Here is a 23,302-nt window from a genome sequence, read left to right on the forward strand (position 1 = left end):
TAAAGCACCTTGGGTTCAATTCCTGACTGAAAAAAAAAAAAAAAAAAAAAAAAAGTGGGCCAGACAAAAAGGTTGCTGGGTTCACTTATAGATTACACGAGAGTCTCAGCACTGTACCGTTGTAGTCTGAGAGGCAATCCCACGGAAGACCTCGAGATAAACTCGAGCACTGCATTCCTAGGGTTAGGTAAAAAGACTTCTTGGAGTAAGACAAGAGTGTCATCGATGCTTTATTTACATGCGTCACCATCTCTTTTACAAACTAGATTACAGTTTTAAATGGAATACACAAGGCAATATCTACAAACACCAAGGAAAGTAAGTACTGCATCTCCATTTCGTTTGGAAAGGGGAAGATTCCCAAATCAAACTGGTTTTGATCCTTGAGAAGAAAGGCTGCAGAGTTAATTCATGGCAACACAGAGTTAGACAAAATCCTCATAAAAATGCGATGTGATAGTGTTCGCTTTGAAAGAAACGATGAGGTGCTTCGAACCAAAGGATGAACTACTCGATTCTTAGGTGTTTGAATATGGCCATGCACCATATTTAACTCTAGTTTGTATAGGGTATGAGCAAGAAATTGAAACAGATAAAGACAGTTTTACAGATACTGTATACAGATTTTTTTTTCCATTCATGCAACTTTTTTTTCTTAAAAAAAAGTTAAACATGTGAAGCCAAAATGCACAATACATTTTTTTTAATATTCACTAATTTTTCTGGTCCTCCTTCACATCTGTTTACATTTCCCACATACATAATGTGCTAGGACAAGTATACAAGAGAAGACTGATTGCCAGGCAATGAGATAATTTTAGAGAAAAAAGTGATCAGACACACAGTTTTTTGTTTATTTTTTCTTCTTCTTCTTTTAAAAAGCAGTCACACAAGTATTTCTGGAGTGTGGCAGAGGCCTCGCAATCATTTATTCATCAAAGAAAAACACAGAAGAATAAAATTAAACAAGAGGAAAATATTTCAACCTACAAAATATGTTACCCACTTAGGAATTTGATCAAATATCACACACTCTTTTCGGTTACTTGGGCCTTTAAGATCCTGTCTGATGGACACGACTCCACAAGAATTTTACTCTCCCCTCCTGCCCTGCCTCTGCTGGGCTCCGGAAGGGGCTACTTTTTCATACCTCTTTACCAGTGATTGCATTTCTACAGAAGAATTTGCTTTTCTTAATTAAAAAAAATCACATTACATCTCATTATATGATGTTCCCCAAATACAGCACGAAAAAAGAAAAATCAGAGTTCAGGGCTCTCAATTTTCTTTTTGATTTTAGAGAGGAAGAAAGGGTAACATTTTTATTTCCTCTCATCAGCCCTTGGTGCCAACACGTGGATAAGAGGACTTGCTTTTTGACCGCTTTATTCTTGATGGTCTTTTCCAAGAGAATCAAATGTTCTTTATTCTCTAAATGGATGGAGTTCATTAGGTAGAGGCAAAGTCTGTCCCTAAGATCCTTAAACTGAGTACAAGTTTGGAAGCCACCTGAAGTCACACCCTGAGATGGGGCAAACCTGTCCTGAGTAGTGAGCTACAATGTCCTCTCTTCAGGGCGGGGAAGGGACATACATGATGCTAAAAATCAACATTGAAAACAAAATCCACCTCGTAGTACACGTGTGTGCATGGTCCTCCTAGTAACAGGAGAGACAGATGCCTGAAAAAAAGTTTTTGAATGTGTTCACCATTCATTATGTTGCAGAGGATTCAATAAAGGAAACCAGCCTCAGGGGCATTCACAGTTAATGGGGTGTGCTGAGCCCGACGGTCAGTCCTCATGCCGGGTCAGCGAAGGCTTGCGATAAAGCTCTTTTCTGGCTTTGGTACAGGTATCAAGGTCTGGAGCCCGAGGAGAACCTGGGAACCCCAGGGTGCATGTCAACACTAGGTTCACTGCTTGCTAACTTCCCATCACAAGGCAGGCAGCTCACTGGGAGGCTGAGAGCCGAGCCGCACGGCTCTTCTCAGGACTCAAACATTACAGCCCCTAGCCCAGGCTGCTAAGTAATCCGGTGAGGTGCTCCAGATCAGAACATTCGTTGTTAGGGATACAAGACACTCAAAATGCAATGTTGACCCATCCTGAAAGCAGGGTCTTGATATAAAGGACAGAGGGTTACGGCCACACCTCTGCCTAGTCTAAGGGGCCTTGGACTGAGCTCAGAGGGCGGTGCAGGGAGTCTGGACGAACCTCTCCTGGGCCTGGTAGGCTCATGGTGCTGATGCTACCTTTGACCAGGCTCTGGTCTCAGCTCTCCACAACACTCTATGTGTAGATGCTGATTGAATTATTAAAAAAAACAAAACAAAACAAAATCAAAGCATTTCCCCCTCCATTTTCCTGATCTATTCTGTGGCTGCCCTGTCCCTCATGCCCCTCTGTCCCTCCCTCAGCTGTTTCACATTGTGTTATAATCAGGTTCTAGGACATTTGGTAGGACATTGTGCCTGAAATCCAACAAACATTGGAAAAGCAGAGAATCAGTGAGAAGCCAAATGTCTGAAAGGACTTCAACATTTCCAAGCTGGAACACACTGGAGAGTTGCCTTTCTTGCTCCGGGAGCAGCTCCCTGGGTCCGTAAAGCTGCACAGGCAAGTACCTAAGTTGTGAGTTAGTTTGCTTGTTTCTTTGAGCTCAGGAGAGAAATTCTCAGGCCCTCCTGTTGGAAGCACTCGGGATCCTCCCTCATGTCTGACCTCTCTCCACACCCCTTCCCCTGCTTCCCTCCCAGCTGCTGCCACTGCCTCTGCAGTGGCCCCCCACCCTGGCACCATCACCTAGGGAGCCAGAGAGGCAGCCCTCCTTTGCTGACACTGGACAGTTCTCGCGTACATCAGACAAGTAAAGAACCAAGGAAGTAGCTAGCGTTATCATAAAGGAATATAGTAGGCAAGTCCGGCTCACTGACAAGCAGACCACGTGAATAGAATACATATTTTAAAAAATCATACATACTTTTAAAATGAAGATTATAAACATGTAGCAGTTCAGAAAAGGCAATATGCTATAGGTCTACCATAACCACAATTGCACGACAATTTACAGATTTAGTAAAAGGCAGGGTGAAATTGACAGGGCCATCGCTCAAACGTGACAATCCAAGCGAGGCAGGAGAGACGTGTGACAATACCAAATGGAACTCTCATTATGCTAGGAGCTGTGCTTACCACCCATATGCCCCCCGCCCCAGAGGGGTTACAAAGCAAAGGTGCACAAAGGGTCCCTGGTGGTGGTGGGTGCGGGGATCGGGTGGCATGTCTGTGTTGGTGCTCACTGCCACGGTGCAAGCATCGAGGGGAAATCAAGCAGGGAAGTCTGTGCTGAAATACTAGCCTGTATTCCTAACGCCCATGCACAAGGTTCCACTTTTGTACTGTACATGATAAAATATATTTATACATTTATTTGCCTAATGCTTTTTATGCAAAGAAAAGTCTTCATATATCACTTTGGAGAAGTATGTATATGCTGTGCTAATCAGAGCGTCGTCACACCAGTTTCATAGGTACCAAATGTGTTCCCAACTCTTCTGTCTACCAAAGGGGGCAATGAATATATCACACTTTCTAGGTTAAACAGAAAGCACCTATACAGCACCATAACTTTTTGAAAACAAAACAAATTGAAACCCACAGAAGCAGGAAAGTTTTTTAAAAAAGAAAGAAAAAAGGAAAATCAAAACTGCCCTATCTTGTACTTTCATGTGTCACTCGAACAATTATAACCTAACTTATATAAAAAAATCAGTTTGTAGGCTATTGCCTTTCACTCATACACTTCTAGAAGATCAGATTATACACAGCAAGGCTGAAAATAATCAAGGATGTGTACTTTAAAAACAGTGAAGTTAGACCTGCCTTAGCATTCACTTGGTTTGTCCTCTTCACACATTTCTCACTGCAAGCTTCATGCTCACCTTCAAGTTCATTTCTTCTGCAAAACAAAACAGGACACTTTTCTCCTTAAACTAAATCCTTTAGTGGCTTTTGGCAATGAGTGGACAGCTGAGCTGACTTCTTTCCTGAAAAGATCTAGTTTCTAACGGAGAGGCCAACGCTGTCCACTGCATTAGCTGAGGAGACCACAGGCCCTACTGACCTGCAGCTGCAGAGCAGGCACTGGGGGTCTCGTCCACAGACCACCCTGACTCAGACCTGGAAACACACTGGGTCAGACGCGCGCTCCACTCGGCTCGCCTGTGCGTGCTCAGTCCTGGACAGGCGCGCACAGCGAACAATTGTGCCATTGTTCAGTTTTTAGAAAAGGGTAATTTTCTACCAAACAAAAGAAGAAAGAAAATCCCCCTCTAGTTTATGTAATGTGTTAGTTTATGGAGTTCCACGGGCTCGGGGGCTTGTGATGCCCGAAGCCAGAATGGTAACTGGTACAACATTTTCCTTCTGTTTTAAAATTTGCCAGGGGAAGGACGGTGAACATTTGAACAGAAAAATACTGCAAGTTAATGCATGTGAAAAACTCAGAAGGTCAAAGGAAAACAAACACAAAATGACACTGAAAACATCCCATAAACCATCGCAATATCAAAACACCACAGAATTGCCAGTGGGGCTCACGGTGTGCTCTGAAGGAGATTGGGTGCTGACAGGGCTGTCCTCTGCTGGCAGGTGGGCTCGCCACCCCATATGAGGAAGATTTTGCATACTTTATAGAGTTCAGTTCCAAGGGTAAGTACTTCACCCGGGTAAGGGGCCATTAACAGTCTCTGCTGGGTTAGGAAAATGGCGCGGGATTCACAAAGGTGTTAAGCTGTAAACGGTATCACTGTCCACTTGCTGAGAGCAGATTTGGCAAAGGGTTTTCTCTGTAGGTCTTGTGTCAGTTTGAGGGTCTAAAAGAGGAGAAAGAAGATCACACATCATTAAGGACTTCAAATAGCACAAGTGGGCACCCAGGAGGCGGCCTCATCAGCCTCCTGTCTCCTCGCCCCACCCAGGGCACACCAGGAAAGCATTTCAAAGGTCTGAAAAATCTAAGGATTAAGCAGGAAGATGACTTACCTTATTTCTTATTTTGTCCTAATTATAAAGTGCTCCAAAGTTGAAAGGCTCAAAGGAAATGGGAGTCATTAACTTTGGGAAGCTAACAAAGAGCACATTAGAGGTGTTTTAGCTCTGTTAAGTTAGGGATGTCCAGGGTGCAAATGAGGTTTGGGTCTGGATTTTTGGACTGAGGGGTTTCCCAGGGACATGGAACTTTCATACCCAAAGTAAACCAGCTAAGCTTCTCTGGTTCTTCCCCACCAGCCAGGCAGCCCAAATGAACTTGCTGGACGCGTTTTCCCTTAACACCCTGATGACACGACTACATTCTACAAAGGCTTAGTACGTCTGCACTACAGGGTGTGGGTAGTTTTGACTTCCCCACCATAAGAACAGCAAGTCACCTCTCAGTAGGCTATCTTAGATTTTTACATTAAAAAAACTATATAACAAAATAAACATAATTATATAATACACATAGAGCCAAACAAATCTCCCACAAACATCTGTTTAACAAATAACAACATTATTATTATTATTTTGTCTCTAACAGTCTTCAAAGGAAAGGCATGGTGAAGGTCCTCCCAGAGCACCTGAATTTAGAAAAGTCTATCAGATTTCTTGTGACCACTGAGCCCAGAAAAGGTAAACAAAACAAAACAAAAAAAAAAAGAAAGAAAGAAAAAGGGAGAATACTCAGTACTAGGCTATAGTTAAATAAACTGATGTGACAGACTCAAGACAAAAGATCTTTTGTTTACAGAGACAGTATTGGCTGTCATGGTGGTAAACGAGAAAAAGCTCAAGACCAAGAACTGGATAGAAAAGTAGTAGTGAAGCACCATAAACTCAGACCATGTGACTAAGTGATGGAAATACACCAGAAGATGCTCGCACCCACGTTACGTACAGGTGTGTCTCCACCAGGAGGAGATACTCTACGTCCACTTGGAATTTCCAAGTGTCCTTGTGACTTCAGTCTTTTCATGACTCTGTCCTTGCCGCCAATCTTACCTTTCATTCCCACATTTGCAAAGACAGCAGGACCTAGTATTCAGAATGCTACGTATCTACGGTCTTTCTTACTTTTGACATAGCTCCAAAGAGAAGGAGTTAGGTTGTTTCAATGGAGAAAGAGACAATCAAGCAGGAAAAGAAAGGCTTTTTCTCTCCATGAATCCCTAGTCTTTCGTTTCCCTGGCCAGTGGTTTTTTGGAACATATTCTCTGCTTTGTTTCTTTATTTTATTTCAGACTATAAAATAATAGGTTATTAATTTCAGGGGAGAAAAAGCTCAAGTAAATCCCAGATCTGTGAGGACTCAGGCCTCACAGAGCTGGTGCTACTCTAAGTCCTTCACCTGGGCCCCAAGGCATGATCAGATAGGGGTTCACAAATAAGGTCCTTTGAAGGAGATTTGGTTTTTTCCTTCAATAATAACACTTGATAGATCACAGTGTAACATCACTATGCAGTTAGTCATCAGGGGCTATGGTCCCCAAGTCCCAATCCTGACTTTCTGTAAGTGCCAAGGGAGAAGTGGCAACGTATTACCTAATTCAGACCCTCTCCCTAGTTCCCTTTGGTGTTAATTATTCTTCTGCGGAAACTAATGCGGACTGGGAAGGTGACACTTCATTCCCCTAGTACAGAGGCAGAGCATGCAGCTTGCTGTGCTGCTGGGGCAAGACAATGTGAGGGGGAAGGAGATGGGGGTGTCCAGGTACCCCAACATGACATTGCTATAATCAGGATAGGCCTATCAGCCCTGAAACCAGGGCAAGAGGCCCATCGGGGGCAGTCCAAAGCCATACCAACAACAATCCCCAGGCCACATACATTCCCGTTCCCTCAGCAAAGGCCCAGAATCTTCTGGGAGTGTCATCATTAAAAAGGAGATGCACTAATCATCACTTTCTCTTTCTGCAGAACGGGTGAGGCCACCTGTGATGCTATGTCACAGGCTTCCTCAGGGGGCTAGGCAGTGCCCTCCCAGGGAGGCCTCTGCAGGGAGCCAGCTCTGTGTCTGCAGGACGAGCCAGGAGGGGAGGCAGCTATCAGAGAGGCAGCTCTTATAGAGGACACATCTAACAGAGAAACTCTCACTCCACGCAACTGAAAGGCCACTGGTTGCTCTCTGTGATAGAAGGAAAAGGGACTATAACACTGTGAAAACATAAAGGAACCAGGTAATGTCACACAGAAATAGAGTCATCCTTCTAAGAGGCACACCAGGATCACCACTCACAACGAAGACCTGAGTTATAACAATCATCCTACAGGAAGCAGCAACTCTGCTTAGACTTCTAAGGCTCTTCTGCAGCTCACGGCATGTTTATGGGACACAGTCAAGGACCACAAGGGCGTGGGGCAGTGCACAGTCAGTGATGGAACTAGTCACCAAGCTGGGAGTTCAGTGAGACTCAACTGGGTGAGAGTTTCATGGGTTTTAAGGAAGCTGACATCACTCTCACGGATTCAAGTAGGGCCTTTTAGGTTGATGTGTGTGCGCTGAGGCCCTGCCAGTTTAAAAAACACCTGAATAAAGGAAAACTTTTGAAAGGAAAAGGTAGCAGATAGCTGACAGAATTACAGCTGTTACACTGCAGTTACTAGGCAATGTATCAATTAACAATACATGTGGAATCGCTGCCCTGTCTCACAGGTGGCTGTCACGAAGAAGTAGATGATATCCCCTTACTCCTCCCTGCTCAATGACTATAACTATGACATGGGGATGTAGATGCAAGGAAAATGAAATGAGGAGACCAAATAAATGATGAGGCCCATTCTAAAAATATCCGTGGATGCTGTCATCTGGTCTCTGGTGAGAGGCAGTCCCTCTGTAATCCCAGCATCTGCAGGGAAGGCAAGCTTCTGCCTAATTATCACCAAGTCACATGATATCTGAGACAGGGAAACGCCTCCCAAACCACACCAACATAACTCAATTGACTTTATCTGGGACTGGAACGTAACTACCCCCACCCCCCGCCATCCTCCCACAGCTTAATCCCACTGTGAAAAACATGCATTTGTTAGTAGGGTTTTGATTTTCTTGGCAGAGAAGGACTAAAGACCCCAGTACTAAATGTGACAGGAGAAACATGACATGAGGATGAAACCCTTACATTCTCACACACATGAAGGTTTTCGGCCATCTTCCTCATTAGAATTAAAAAATGTTTGGCACAAAGTTTGCCTGAAAAACAAAATTAAAGTGAAACAGAACTCTCCTCACTTGGAAACACAGGACAACTGCCAAACCCACAATTCCCAGGGCAAGCTGGGGACTAAAGATGGAAGATTCAGGAGAGAAAAGGAATGGATCCCTCGATCTGGGTGACCTCACGTGGAGTTCAAAGAACAGGGTGTATTTCAGAGCTTGACCATTTCACTCCAGGACAAAGAAATGCCTGCCTGCCACCATCTCTCCTTTACTCCCAGAAAGACTGAGCCACACCAATCCATTAGGAGCCACCGCCATCTGCCAGCATCCAGCAAGGACTTCAGAGCTGGTATCACCCTGGGAGAAACATTTTTGTGGGTCTAATTTTGAAATGCCAGCATAGCAGCAGTTCCTGTGGGGTTCATCTCCACAGGCAAAACCCTATGCAGCTGAAGAAAACACGAGCACTCCGACTTGGTCATTTTTCATTGTCTTCTAGGTTGGACTAGGTGACGAAGGAGTTTGGAACATTGACGAAAACCAGCTTGATATTCAGCTATGGCAGGAGCCCAGCCAATGCAAGTCCAGCCCTGAGCTTTGCAATGCTGGCCATATAGAGCCATATCCTATGTCTGCCCGAGACGAGAGTCTATAAAAATCCATTTTGGCAAATGCTATCAACTTGCCATTTGAGGCACTGAATAGTTTATGAGGGAAACAGAACAGGTAAAGAAGTTTCAGGCAGGCTGGAGGCCAGGTTGGTATTCAGTTGAGAAGCCTCCCCAAAGGAAAGTCAAATTTCCAGGAACCTGGCTCCCGGGCTCTGGTATTTTCTAATGGGCAAGTAAACATGAAGAAGGTAAGGGAAGCTTAGAAGCAGCAGCTTTAATGGCAAGGGTGACATTCAGGATGATAGAGAGAGACACCTGACTACTATACTACTTACAACCAACCCACCTTTGTCAGGGTGAAAGCACATCCTGCCTCGTGGAAGTGTTCTGTGGTGCCACCTCCCAGGAGGCCTGGGTTTTCTCATGGGGCAGGTGAAGTCTGATGGAGAAGGCTGGAGACAGGACTCTTGAGAGCCACTGTCTCTGGGACAGCCTGACCCAGCAGGGATACCCTTTCAGCCAGCCCTTGTGCTGTGCTGACAAAAATGGGGGAAATGAGGAGCAAGGACCATCCTAGCACGTCACAGCTGAAGGACGGAGAGCTGCACGGAGGCACGCTGGCTTTTCTGTTGCTTAACTCTAGGGATTACTGGTGGCCAAAGTAAGTTTATCATGAATGGCCTACCTCTGCATAAATCCATCAGGGAGGGATTGTGTTAATCAACATGTGCTTTACTGTCAACAGAGACATCACAAGAGATTTCATATTTTCTTAAGATGCTTAGATTTTTCAAACTAAACAGAATTAGCATGTAATTTGGAATTACAGTCTTATAAAGAACCATTTTTTAAGGCAAAAAGCCCTAAGGGGCCTTTGGATCCTCTCTGGTTAATTGACCTTAATTATGATATCCAGCAATTTTAGCTGGCAAAGACCTGTGGGACTGAGTTCCACTGTCCTCATCCACACTTTCCTTTCCAATACCATTGAGAACAAAACCCTCTGCTCGTCTGATGAGTCGGGTTCAGGGGTCAGTGACACTTTGCCTGGCTGCCCTCCTCCCCACCCCGAGTGCATCACCTGCACCTTCAGAGAGCTCCTCCAGCCCCACCCACCCTCCCTGGGCTGCCCTTTAATGAACCCCCTTGTCTCTCACCTGGCACCTGACTGTTCAGTGCCTGGAATGATTACTTCCTTATGGACTATGAGCTCCTTGAAAGCAGAGTTAAGACTTCAAATCAACTCCCTTAGGGAGCACCTGTGATTTAAGGGTAAAGCTCAGACACTCCAGTGAGGGAAGCATAGTGTCCTTGATGTCCCAAGCAGCCTGGAAAGGGGACAGCATAAAATAGATGCACGATAAATGTTAGCTGAATAAATGAAAGAGCTGTCCTTCTGGAAGGGCCTGCTTTTCCTCTCTGCCAATTCAAATGCTTAGCCTCCTCTCTTGCTACAGCTTCATGACCCGCTCACATCTGCCAGGGCTGAGTCTTACTGGAGTCCAGCAGAATCGATTACTCATGGGACAGGAGCAAAGATTAGTAAACCTTTTTTTGGGAGAGGCTGATTTCTAGTTAAGTTTCTAAAATTTCTATTTTGTATAAGATGAAATCAATACAAGGCACAATTTTAACATCCAACTGATTCTCAAGCACTTAATAAAGAATTCACCATCTTCCTTTCTTTCTGCACACCCCATCATTATCACTGGCCCCCAAATAGGAGTCCTGTAACTCTACATCTCAAGTTGCTGTCATTGATAAAGTGACTTACCATTTAAAGAATGAAAGGGAACTGTAGTTCAGGAGGATATGCTTAGAGACACGAGTCATGACCTGAATATCTTCTCTGGGTATGACTACCTTCTCTGGGTATGATACTGTCCTGTGTGACTCTTCCCTGAGCTTACTGGGGTGTGTGGGGGCAGGGGGCTGACTGATGGGAGCGTGCACGCTGGATTGCCCTAGATCTCCTGAGGGTGGGTGAAGTGTAGGTGCAGTCAGTCACAGGCCCACCCAAGGGTCCAGCTATCCAGAAGGGAAGAAGGGGGTTTCCAAAGTCCTCTTTTCCTACTAGAGATACAATGGGGGGCTTTGAGAGACAATCTATTTTTTTTTTCCAAGTAATTCTGAAATTCAAAGCACAAAGTTAGCTTTTTTGAGCTTCACAAATAGTTCAAAGCCCTTATCCACCTGTAAGATATGACCAGGACATGCAGGCAACACAGATTGTGGCCAAGAAGCAACCATCATGCTGGCACAACAGAGGAAGAAAACCAACAGGGAACTAAATGGAGGGACTCAAGTGTGGCTCCAAGATTGAGAAAGACAAAGGATTGCCCTGGGCCAGTGGCCAAGGGCAGGTATGCAGACTCCTGGAGTGAGGCTGTTCTAGATTTGTGAGGCTTTTGTGGCCCACATCTAGCTGCTTGGTCTGCACCTGCACTACAGCGGTAGGTGTAGGGGTCTCTGCCCCAGAGTGCCCCACCCCAGTCATCAGGGCAGCCTTGGCTTGACTGGGGCAGGGAGTGCTTCAGCTTGAGGCAATTAGTCAGGGGACAGCACTTTCAGTTCAGCCAAGGGGCCCCCTTCTAGCAGGTCTCACCAACACATAGACCCTCACTATTTATAACTATGTTGGGCTGTACTACTTTCTAGTTATTTCTAAATATACAAACAACCAATGAATGTTCCAATGGACTACAGTGGCATGAATACAAATGGAGGGCCAGTGGAAATTAATTTAGAATTCTGACCTTGGAACCCATAACACTCCTACCCGTTGGGCCTCCTCTTCCTGGTCACTAATTTCCCCCAAGGGATCAAATCAAACACTCCACACAGATATGAATACTTAAAAAAAAAAAAATCTTGTGGCCAAATTCTTCTTTCATCAGAAAGAGGAAAGGGAAAAAGAGGTTGAGCCGACAGGCAAACCTTCAATCAAACCAGGACTGGCAATTAAAGTTTGCCCTTCAGAAACCTGGAATTACCCCCTGAGACTTCATGACTAAGAGATTCCCATCCTTTAATAAATGAATGTTATGGATTTTTAGCAAAAAAAGAGGTTATTTAAAAAGAAGAAACCCTAGAATTACAGAGTACGGTCCACATCAATCGCTGGGGGAGAAAGAAACAAAAGCAGACCAAACCTTAGGTTGCCGGTCCCCATTGTTCCCCCACACTCCAGTCTGGGGCCTGGCCACTGCTTCCTAGAGGAGACATCTAGAGAAGAGCAGGCTTGTGTTTCGGGGGTTCACCCACGTCAGAGTTGGAAGAGATCTTAAGGGTATTGGGACTGTATTTCCTGGTGCCCAAGTTGTGGCATAAGAGATAAACCACCAGCTTTCTGGAGCAGGAAGGCCCAGTCACTGCCAGCAGGATGACTTTATGTGGCCCTTTCTGCTTACATTTCTGAATGGCCTGACAGGGGAGAGGTTCAGGTTTTTTCCCCAACAAAAGAGAGGCTCAGGAAGAGGCAGGTGAAGTTCTCCTTCAGGTGCTTGTGACTAGTCCCTGCAGGGACCAAAAGGCCCTCTAAGGAGAGCAGAAGCCAACTAGCCAGGCTGCTCAGGAAATCGTTTAAAGATGCTAATGGTCACTATGGTACCACACACAGCCTCACCATTCCAACTGTAGTAGAAGTTCCCTTTTAAAGTGGAAAACACCAGCTTTGCTAGGGTATCCAGATTGGTAGGCAGGACTTCCAGGGAACATCGACTTTAGAAATAAAAAAAATAAAAAAAAAAATGTTCATCCAACAGGCACGTGCTGTTTAATGAGAAGAAACCTGATTGATTCTAGTTTACGAGGAGAACAGTCATTCTTTTTACCCATAGTAAGATGGCTTGACTACTTGTTAGATTCTGTATTAATTTCTGGAACCTTTTAAAATCCCATTAAACATTAAATGACTTTAAAAAGATGCCAAAAGATGGCTGCCCATATCAGAGCTAGTCCTTGTAAGAGCTAGCCCTATGCCAGAAGGTTACATTTTAATCTGGTTTTATAGAAAAGCAAACTGAGATTTAAGAGTGACCTAGCTCAATGTCACATAGCCATGACTATGGCAGCCTTCTGACATGAGCCCCACAGGTCCTTGCTCCACTCCAAGGGACCTGCAGGGGAGGCCTTTTTAATCTGCAGTTCCCCTTAAAGCAGAGCCTCAGGGACAATGTGCTGAAGGGGGCAGCTGGCTCAGATCTAACCGTGATGGCCTGGCCGGCTCTGCAAACCAAACATGAACCAACATGAGGGTCCTGCGGGACATTTAGCAGAAACCAGCATCTGGATTCAGCCTGAACTCTGACCTATTTGTCTGGAGCTCCTGAAGTCATAGGGTCTGCATTTTTATGCCCCAAGACACAGGGAGAATACCCTGTGATGATGGAATGGGGCCCTCTAATAGGGTTGTCCAGGAAACCCAGCCACGTGAGGGTGTCACATCACATGAAGCCTTTGCTCCAAACCTTGTGGGTAAGGCAGCCTTTTGGTCTGGGACAAATGGTCACCATCACTGCCACCACCCTCCCAACTAGGCCATGCATCCCCTGAAGGGGAGACCCTATTTGATTCATCTCTCTCCTCTGTGCCCAGCAAATACTCAAATAAACTTCACTGAATGAATTCAGGTTTTCTTCAGCATTTTCACCAACAAGGGGTCTACCACATCGCCAGGTGGCCAGATCACCCACAGGCAGGACCAATTCCATGACTGGGAAATGCCTGACATGGGCAGAGAAGAAACTCAGTGGGAACAGGGAGGAAAAGGGCAAAGAAGGGCCTCTACCAGCTGATTTTTCTCATCTGTCTACAAAGCAGTAAACCTGAGAGGATCACAGGTGCACCTGGGCCAATGCCACCTACAGAAAATGTTCCTTACAGAATACTGACTGTCAAGCATCATGAACATGCTGAAAAGCAGCATTTAATGGAGCTAATTATTACAAGTAGTAATTCCAGTGATTTTTGCACCATTTATTTGTTCCACATAGCTCCATGGTTAAAGAAGGCTTCCCTCAAAGCCACTTATAAGTGTACTTGCTTGAAGTGGGAGCTGCTAAGGCTGTCTCCATGCTTCCTGGGATAGCCAGAGGAGAGCTTAGGTATGCTATAAACTAACAACCCAGGCAGGGCAGTGTCAGTGCTGGGTGGCACTGCATTCCAGGGAAAGATGACGTGCATAGTATACCTGTCTCTTCAGTCACAGTGCAGATACCATGATACCCTCTCCACACAGTATGCATTTACCACATGTTACATTCCCTAAGAAAGAGAAAGATCTGTATCAAGAAGAACGTGACACAGATAGCTGCTATTACCTGCATTTGGTTAGAAATCCTACCCCCAAACACAAATCTTATAAAGATACTACAGAACCACAACATTCAGAAATCAACCCAATAGGTCTCACAGATTGACCCCTCTTGGAAAGCAGCCTAGGTATACATTCCAAATGATCTCTGCACTAGTATGCCATTGTTTGTTTATAGTTTCACATCATCACACTAGAGCCACTTCACAGAATGTAAGGTCTCACATTTAAAATGACATATTATCTGCACCTTTAAAACCCCACAATTCTGTCCTAGACGAGAAACCTAATATTCTAAGAGATTTATTGGTGATGTGGTCAGTGGCAGAAACAGGAAGAGAACTATTCCTCCCCTCTCTGCATGGGCTTCTCCTGGTATATATTTTCCAATCTTTATCATAAGGCTGTTTAAACATAAGACTGAGAACTGGGGTTGTATCTCAGTGGTAGAACACTTGCCTCGCACTTGCCTGGAACAGCTATCTGTGTCACTGGGTTGGATCCTCAGCACCACATAAAAATAAAGAAAGAAAGATACTGTGTCCATTTACAACTAAAAAAATATTAAGAAACACAACATAAGACTGAATTCTGAGTGGCTTCCTAATAGTTCTCCCAATGCCAAAAGACGAAGATGAAGGAAAGAGCTTGTGAATTTCAGCATCTTCCAACATCAAAAGTAGGGTGAAGCTGAAGCTGCTCTCCCTCCTCAAGAAGGCACTTGTCAAACTCAAGAGGGCTTGCCAGAAGCTGCCACCACACCAGCTCACGGCCACCTCTGCTGCCAGCGTATGTGCACCAAGCCCAAACAGTACCTGAGGGAAGACAGTGTCCTGTACACCCCAGTAGCTGTCACTTGCAAAAAAGGTGTGACTGTTTTTAAGAGAGACTATATAGGCCAAAGGATTTTACACATGGTCTAAAGTGAATGACACGTGTGAAATTCCCAGCCCCCAGAGGAACATCTCCCTCCAATTCTCCAGCAATATGTCAACCGGACAGAGCTGCTCCATTAACACCACAAGAAGGCTCCCAACTGGGGCCAAATGACCTTCTGCTAGTGAGCCAGAAGCCAGTTTGGAGAGAGGAAGAGCGGGGAGAGGAATGGAGAGGAGAGAAGGGGAGGGGGAGAGGGTCAGAGAGGAAGAGCGGGAGAGAGAAAAACCAAAAAGCTCTTGAGAAACTAGAGTGTGTAACTCCAGAAAAGTGAGGTCTGAGATTCTGCCCTCAGGCCTGTTTTCTGAAGCCTAGAGCGTCTTCAATAAGTGATCACCACAAGTTAAGCTTAAAAGTAAAACACACACACACAACACTGCAGGCCCCAGGTGCCCCTGGCTGTTGAGACAAACAATTTGTTCCAAGGCAAAATGGAAACTCTACACTCCTAAACCATCTCCCAAGCCACCTCCCTCATAGCCATTCCTGTCCTTAGGATGTTTCTTCTCTAGCCCTGTGGACATACTGAAGTATTTAATTTATAAAAAATTTGGCAACTTTTCATTTTTAACTGAAGAAGTATCTTCTCAAATCACCCCCCCCCCCCCAGAATGTTCTGAGGAAAAAGTGATTACATGTTCCATGAGGAAATAATAGTACATACATTATCCCCAAAGGAACTTACTATGGAAATCATAGTTCATCAAATAAATACTAAAAAAATATATTTAAATTTCCCTCAAAAGATTTTTGTACACTCCTTTATAATTACACACATAAGAAAGGTCTGCTGTTCAACTTAAAGGGAACTCTACACTTGAACAATGAGAATTTTTTTTTTTTGTAAAACAACATCTAGTGTGATGATGTGAAACTATAAAGAAACAGTGGCATCTTTTAAGAGACAAAAATTTATGGTGTATTTTTCTTCTGAACTTATTCTTTCCAATGAAGCGGTCTCCTCACAACTACAGCCAAATCAGAACTTTTGTGTGTCTTTAGAAGCCACAATCACATTTCTCTTCTTAAAGGAAGACAAAGCATGATTCTTCCAAAAGCCAAATATCTAAACTGCTCCACCAGCCTAGGTTCTGGTACAATACTGACCAGGCGGGTATGCAAGTACTGTCACCCTCTTTAGCTTCGTTACAGTCCTTTTATCAGCTCAAAGGCTATTAAATGACAAGAACAGATGTCTGGGTTCCAGGAGGGGCCTGCTCATGCCTGGGAATGCTGCGAGGCTTCACAAGGCTCTTGACATTCCGCTTTTGACAGTGACTGTGGGCTTCAGTGAGCTCACCATAGGAGACCCTGTAATTCCCTCACCACGGCAGAGGGTCAAACAAGTCTGGGTTTTTATGGCTTTGAGTTCCTTTACTCTTTCACACTATTTAAAGAAGGGGATAAACAGCTTGCCGAGATTGAAATTTAAAAAAAAAGAAGAAAACAGGGAGCTGGAGTGTAGAGACGAACACTTCAACGTGGGTGTGTCCGGGGTGCAAACCTATGGCAGAAGCCCCCAGCCCCTTTCGTTTCAAGAGAAGAGTTCCAGGGCAGGCTTGTCTACTATCTCAGTCCAGAGGACCTATAGAAAATTAGGAAGAACTACTATGGCTCAAGTCATTTAAGAAATATGGTTTCTGGGTCCAGCTGCTTGATTCTGCGCAAGGTACTTAAAAGCCTCTGGGTTCTTTCTTGCTCGTGTGTTGTTGAACTAATCATACTGTACACATTTTAAACCACTGCAGTCTTACAAAGGGTTTTCACACACTTTTGTGCATCTGATTCTTGTGATAATTCTATGAAGTAACAAGGGCCAGTAACTTCATTTTATAAAATGGGAAACTAAGGCTCAAAGACTAAGTGACAAGACCACAACAGCAGCCAGAAAACTGTGGAAGTGGGGCTGAGCCCTCAACTCCTGACTCCACTCAGATACTATTTTTTTTTTATAAATTTATTTTTGTTAATTTGTTTCCTGTGGTGCTGAGGATCAAACCCAGGGCCTCACATGTGTGAGGTAAATACTCTACCCCCGAGCCCCAGCCCTTCACTCAGATGCTCTTCTTAACCACTTCACACTGCCTGATCTTTCTGGTTACAACAGCATTAAAATGCCATCATTAAAAAATCTCTCTCACCATTCACAGCCCATTCACCCTGACATCACATGTAGGTTGGGCAACAGGAAGTATATGGTAAGTGCTCCCTTGTATAACAACTTGTGCTTTCAACTTAATTCTTTTGCTTTTTTAAATACTTAGATCCTGAATGCTAATAAAGATTCCTAGTACTATGGTGAGGAATAATCTAACAGGTCTTGCTCCTGGTGGAAATACTCACATATATGAGAAAGTCCAGAAATATACATTCTATTGTTAAATTAGAAGTCACTGCAAATTATGGCTTAACTGGAAAAAAAAAATAAAGAGAGAAAGAAACCATAACACCTAAAGATTGACAGAGGCAGTGTTGGACTTCAGCTACTTGGCCTAAGCTTTCCCTTCAACCCCTTTCCTGTTCTCATCTATCCACCTGTCATGTTGGGGGACCTGTGTCACAGCTCTGGGAGGACGGTGGAATACAAAGAAGAATGAGATCTCTAAATGTCTGTGCTGTGTGTTCTTTTTACTGGCAAAAAAGTTCCTGAGCTGCCACCAAACTGTGAGGAAAGAAACCTGAAAGCCCAATCTGACTTGCACGAAAATCACCAAGGTGAACTGGCTGGAAGCCATGTGACTGTACATCACGGCTCCATGGTCCTCCACGTGAAGTTCAAAGTAAAGAGAAGACAGGATCCCTTTGCCCCCACCTAGTGACTGGGCACTGACCTGCTTTGCCCACTTCCCCTTTCCTCAGTGATCCTTCAGCCCGGCACCCAGCTCTGAGATGAGGCCTGCTTAGCACCAGTGAAGTTCCCCACGTTCAAACCAACAACGTTCTGTGTGGAGATGAGGGAATCAAAGTTAAAATCCAACCCATCAGCATCCATGAGTTCACTACGGATGATGGACTCCATGTCACATTCCAAGCTCCCATTGAACATGTCCAGGTCCAAGTCGCTGGGGAACTTCTCATGGCCCATGACAGGAAGGTTTGCACTAGTTGAGTACAAGGAGGAGCCTGAGAGAGAGTCCGAGAGGGTTTGCATAGACTGGCTGACGGGAGACTGCTGCTGGTGTTTGGCTGACCCAAGGCTGCTCGAGTCACTCAAGCCCATGTTGCTGATGGAATTCGACAAGGCACGGCTGCCACCGAGAGCGCCCTGGGTTTGGTGCTGGTGGTGGAGCAAGTTCTGATTGACCAAACTCCCCTGGTTAGGCTGGGCGGCGAAGGACATCATTGGGTCATTGCGAAGCATCACGTTGCGACGGGAGTTCTGGGCGGACACAGCGGTGCTGGCCTGAGACATCAAAGGGTCCGACTGGGTCATCATGACATCGCTGTGGCTGAGTGAGTCTGAAGTGAGCAAGTCTTGGAGTGTCTGGTTGCCATAGTGTGACATGGAAGAAAAGGTGGCTGGCTTGTTCTCTTGGATGGTCTGCATGGGAGACTGGCGCAGGGAGTTCAGAGATGACGGTCCGAACACCGTGCTATTATAGGAGCTGGTTGGAGAGCCCAGGCCGGAGCCCTTGGCGGTGTAGGGGAAGCTAGAGCTCCGCTGCATGAGCCCCCCGGTGGGTGATGGCTGGGACGATGGGAGTGTGATGTTATCCAGCAGGTCGTCCATGAGGTTGTCAGCCAGCCCGTCATTCAGATTCATGGTGCCCGCCATGTCAGTCAGCCGAGGCAGCTCCACAGTGCATGGCTTGCTCACAGAGGGTGACAGGCTGGCTGAGCTGCTGTAGAGCATGGGGGAGAGCGGCGCGTCATCGTCCTGGACGTCATCCAACTCTGTGCTTGCTAGGATGGGTGACAGGCGGCCGCTGACTGTGCTGGCATTGGAATTGGTGCGTGAGCGGAAGTCTGTCCATGCATCCAGCTCATCACTGCTGCGTGATGTGGGGCTGCCAGGCCACTTGGAGAGCTGGGAAGGACTGTCGTCTGCTGACTCTGGGGCAGCCTGCAGGGCTGCCTTCTTCTTGGCTGCACGGCCACGGCTCTTGGTGTACTTGTTGCTGTTGTCCATGGAAACAGCCCGTCGACGGGGGGCCTTCCCACTCTTCCCTCCATCGGGGTTGATGATCCACCAAGAACTCTTGCCAGTCCCCTCATTCTGGACTCGCATGAACCGACTGTGCAGCGACAGGTTGTGCCGGATAGAGTTCTGCAGAGAGAGAAGGGAAAACGGAGAATATGAGTTGGAATGATCCCAAACCGAGCATGCAGGAAAAAATAGTTAACCAGAATCCTCTTTTTTTTTAAGGTCTCCTTGATTTCAAAGGCAAAAAAAAAAAGTCAAACATCTGCATGACCCTCCTTGACTTGGAATAAAATGACAACCTGTTAAATGTTAAATGGAAGGTATCAGATCTAGGAGGTGGGGAGAAATTTTCATATCCAGAAGATACTAGGAATGCATGAGTGCAATGACATTGTTTTCCTCAAATTCCTAAGTTTTATTGTCCTTTCTATAATTATATTTCCTATATTATAGTTCACACTTGTAATTTATTACCAGTCCCTCCCTGCACTCTGCAACAAACCTCTCTGGCTTTCCAAGGGTCATTAATCACCTGGGTGGCCATTTTATTCTCTTAGGGTCCCCTCCTACACTAGTACAGAGGCAGCCTGCTTATTCTTAATTACCTCTGTGGAATAGAAATAGTATGAGTTGTTACCTACCCTTCCTATGACTCCACAGTTTCCCACCTTATTATATAACACCTGGCAGGCATAAGAATGGCAGAGCAGGATTTTCTAGGTTGATGAAAGAACTAGGCAAGTCTGCCTTCTAGAAGAATCCAAATAATTTATATAGACACTCTCCCCTCAATGCAGTGTGGGTTGAGCTCAGTAAGTTCCTCTCAAAGAGCACACTATGAAAAGGGGGAGGACAAGTTAACTGTACAGTGGAGGACCTGACAGATCTTGGCCAGGTGATTAAGGTCACCATCAATGGGGGCAAGGCATGTGTGCAGCACGTGCCCGCCACGGGATGTGATAAAATGGCAATTTCTTTTGTGGTCTACCTTCCAAAACCCATAATCCCAGTTTAACCATGAGAAAAAAGACAAATCCCAATTAAGGAACAATTTACAAAGTGCCTGTTCAATACTCCTCAAAACTATCACATTTAAGAAGAACCTGAGGAGACATGACAGCTAAAGGTAATGTGGTATCCTAAAGGGGCTCCTGAAACAGAAAGAGGACATTAGGAAAAAATGAGAGAAATCTGATTAATGTACGGACTCCAGCCCTATCGATACTGGCTCATGAGCTGTGACTCATGGAACATCTATAACATCTATAAAATGTTAAGAATCGGGGAAACAGGATGTTGGGCATATGAGAATATCTTTGCAACTATTCTGTATATCTAAAACTTTCTAAAATAGAAGGTCTTTTTTTTTTTTTTTTTAAAGTAGGGCAAACACCTTCAAAACCCTAATGACTGCACCCATCTTAAAAGAATCTTCATCCTGGCTTAGTGGATACACCCAGTTAACAGGGGTGACCCAGATTCAGTCCTATCTCTGCCATTGACCAACCATGTGACCCTGAATAAATCATTTAATCCGTCTGCAAAAACTGCAGTTCACCATCTTCGTTATAGCCCCAATAATATCCCAGCACCCTCCCTGCCAGGGATGATGTAATGATGACAGCTGATAATATACTTCAGAAGCCATTCACACTATGAAGTCAGGGTGTTCTTGCTGCTCTTATGAAGCATGTAGCTCATGGCTTGAGCAGCCTCATGTGTGGTTAAAAAAAGAGGAGATGATGATATTCTCCACATCTGGAACAGCACCTGCAAGCCAGATGAGTTTTTATTTGCAAGATAAAAGATATCACCTGAGACTATATATTAAATATGAACGATCCTAGGGCTGGGGATGTGGCTCAAGCGGTAGCGCGCTCACCTGGCAAGCGTGCGGCCCGGGGTTCGATCCTCAGCACCACATACAAAGATGTTGTGTCTGCCGAAAACTAAAAAATAAATATTGAAAAATTCTCTCTCTCTCTCTTTAAAAAAAATATGAACGATCCTAAAAGTTACTTTTTAAAAAAAATTGGCAATCATCAACTGTATTTATACAGAAGATACAAATACATGTGTTCTACCAGAATGTTTTTAAAACACAGAAAGTCAAAGCAGGATTGTACCATAAGTAAATAACTCAAAATACTCAGAGTTTCCTACGTATGTTCCCATGCAAGAAGGGACTGCAGTTAGTTCAGACTGGACAATGAAAACTAACCACCATGGGTCACAAGTTGGCATTTCTACAATAGCCATCAGAATGCCCGAGAGAGAAAATGTGCAGCGTGCTGAGTATCTGAGGAAATAAATGTTGCCCAAGAGACAGTAGATCTTGCTCCCCTTTTACTCTTATGGTTTTTAAAAAGAATAATGGCTTCTCTACTAATGGTTCAGAAGTTGCATTTCTTTACAAGTAGAACAGTTTCTCTATGAAATGAGTATGAATCATACTCCTGACACATATGGTTTGAAAAGCAGGTAAATGAAAGATGGCTCCACTCCTGTACTCAGGTGACTCAATGTATTCAATAAAATGAAAACAAGCTTCCGGGTAAAAAAAGGAAAGGTCTGTGGCTGGGGGGCAGCCAAGTGGTCAGCTCCCTAATTACCCCTATCCGGGCAGCCCCCTTCACTCTAGATGCTGGGAAGAGTTCACACCAACACCCAGAATTAACAAGAAGGAGCAATCTCAAGTATCCAACTATCCTCTCATTCAAGCAACAATATTTTAAAAATGTATTTTAGTTTCACCAATTCCAAACCTACTGAGAAAAAGAATGAAACATTTTATAGAACTTCAAAATTCTCCATATGAATTTTCTGATGGCCATTTATTACTATGACTCTGAACTCCAACAACATATAATTTTATGCAATTACAAGCTACAACTGGTTGGATTTGGAGACAGACATTAAGCTTCTGTAAGGCATGTGGCAAAGGAGCTGGAACACCCACATGGAGGGCCAGAACCACAGGATGTCAGGGCAGGGAAGGACCATGAAGATCACCCACCAGTCCCTAATTGCAAGGGTAACAAATTGAGGACCTGCCAGATTATAGCATTGTCAGTTACAGAACTGTAGTATTTAGGTTCACTGTCCCTAAGGCTAATCGACCTGCAGTTAGCAAATCAGTGCCCTAATTTTACATATGAAGGCTCAGGCTAAGATACATTAAATAACATGACAGAAGGCCCCACAGCTAGTGCCTAAAGAACCCAAACGGAAATTAGGTTTCTCAACTCTAAGCCAGTGCTTCTTTACAACCCTTCCAAGGCCTACCACCAAATTATTTAGAAGTCACCATTTAAATCTATTTGTGCTAACAGTTTAAGAGAAACATCTAAAGAAACTAACATTTATGAAAGATTTACAAAAGCATACTTATTACAGTTTTATTTATTAAATAGTTGGGAGTAATAATTTAGTGTTTTCCCACCAAAACATTATAGAGTCTGGCTGGGTGTGGTGCACAGTGTAATCTCAGTGGCTCAGGAAGCTACAGCAGGAGGATGGCAAGTTCAAAGTCAGCATCAGCAATTTAGCAACTTAGCAAGGCCCTGAGAAGCTTAGTGAGGTCCTGTCTCAAAATAAAAAATAAAAGGGGCTGGGGATGTGGCTCAATGGTTAAGAGCCCTTGGGTTCAATCTCCAGAACAAAAAAAAGGATGTCAGTCTGCCTCTCAGCAGAGCAAACCAGAGAGTGCAAGCCGACTCTGTAGCACATGCTTGCCTCATTTCAGGCAGGCAGCCACCACTGTACTCTGGAGCAGGTGACAGGGCTCCCACAAACCAATGCCAACTCCCACCAGCCCCCACAGCAAAGCCCACCTTATTAAATGGGTGATCTGCTTCAGTGTCCAATCTTTGCTCAACTCTCTCTTTAGAGGTTTATTAGCGACAGAAAACATTCCCTGAGGCTTATTATCTAGAGAATGCTCAAGACAGGTTTTTCCAGATACATTACTGAGACAACACAAACAAAAACTGGGCCACCACCACACTCGGAGTCCCCTAGCACAGCAGCCATCTATTCACACAGGTTGGCTACCCATTCATTTACAAAATCCACAATCTGAAAGTGGGGCATTGACGAAGGC

General features: G+C 44.7%; 1 protein-coding gene across 3 annotated transcripts in view; it reads right to left on the reverse strand.

The window, feature by feature from the left end:
* Positions 1-217: 217 nt before the first annotated feature.
* The window catches only part of Foxo3 (forkhead box O3), a 119,307-nt gene continuing 96,222 nt past the window's right edge, over positions 218-23,302 (reverse strand). For 2 of the 3 annotated variants that reach the window (XM_027928099.3, XM_071613151.1), the window contains 2 exons: positions 17,888-19,323; positions 218-4,875 (listed from right to left, as the gene is read on the reverse strand). In XM_027928099.3, coding sequence (XP_027783900.2) covers positions 17,923-19,323 — 1,401 coding nt within the window. In that variant the 3' untranslated portion in view covers positions 218-4,875; positions 17,888-17,922. Of the gene's footprint in view, positions 4,876-17,887; positions 19,324-21,082; positions 21,148-23,302 lie in introns of those variants that run through there. The other variant, XM_071613150.1, reaches the window with a different exon arrangement.

The sequence above is a fragment of the Marmota flaviventris genome, chromosome 6, assembly GCF_047511675.1.
Source record: "Marmota flaviventris isolate mMarFla1 chromosome 6, mMarFla1.hap1, whole genome shotgun sequence".
In the NCBI taxonomy this organism is placed as follows: domain Eukaryota; kingdom Metazoa; phylum Chordata; class Mammalia; order Rodentia; family Sciuridae; genus Marmota; species Marmota flaviventris.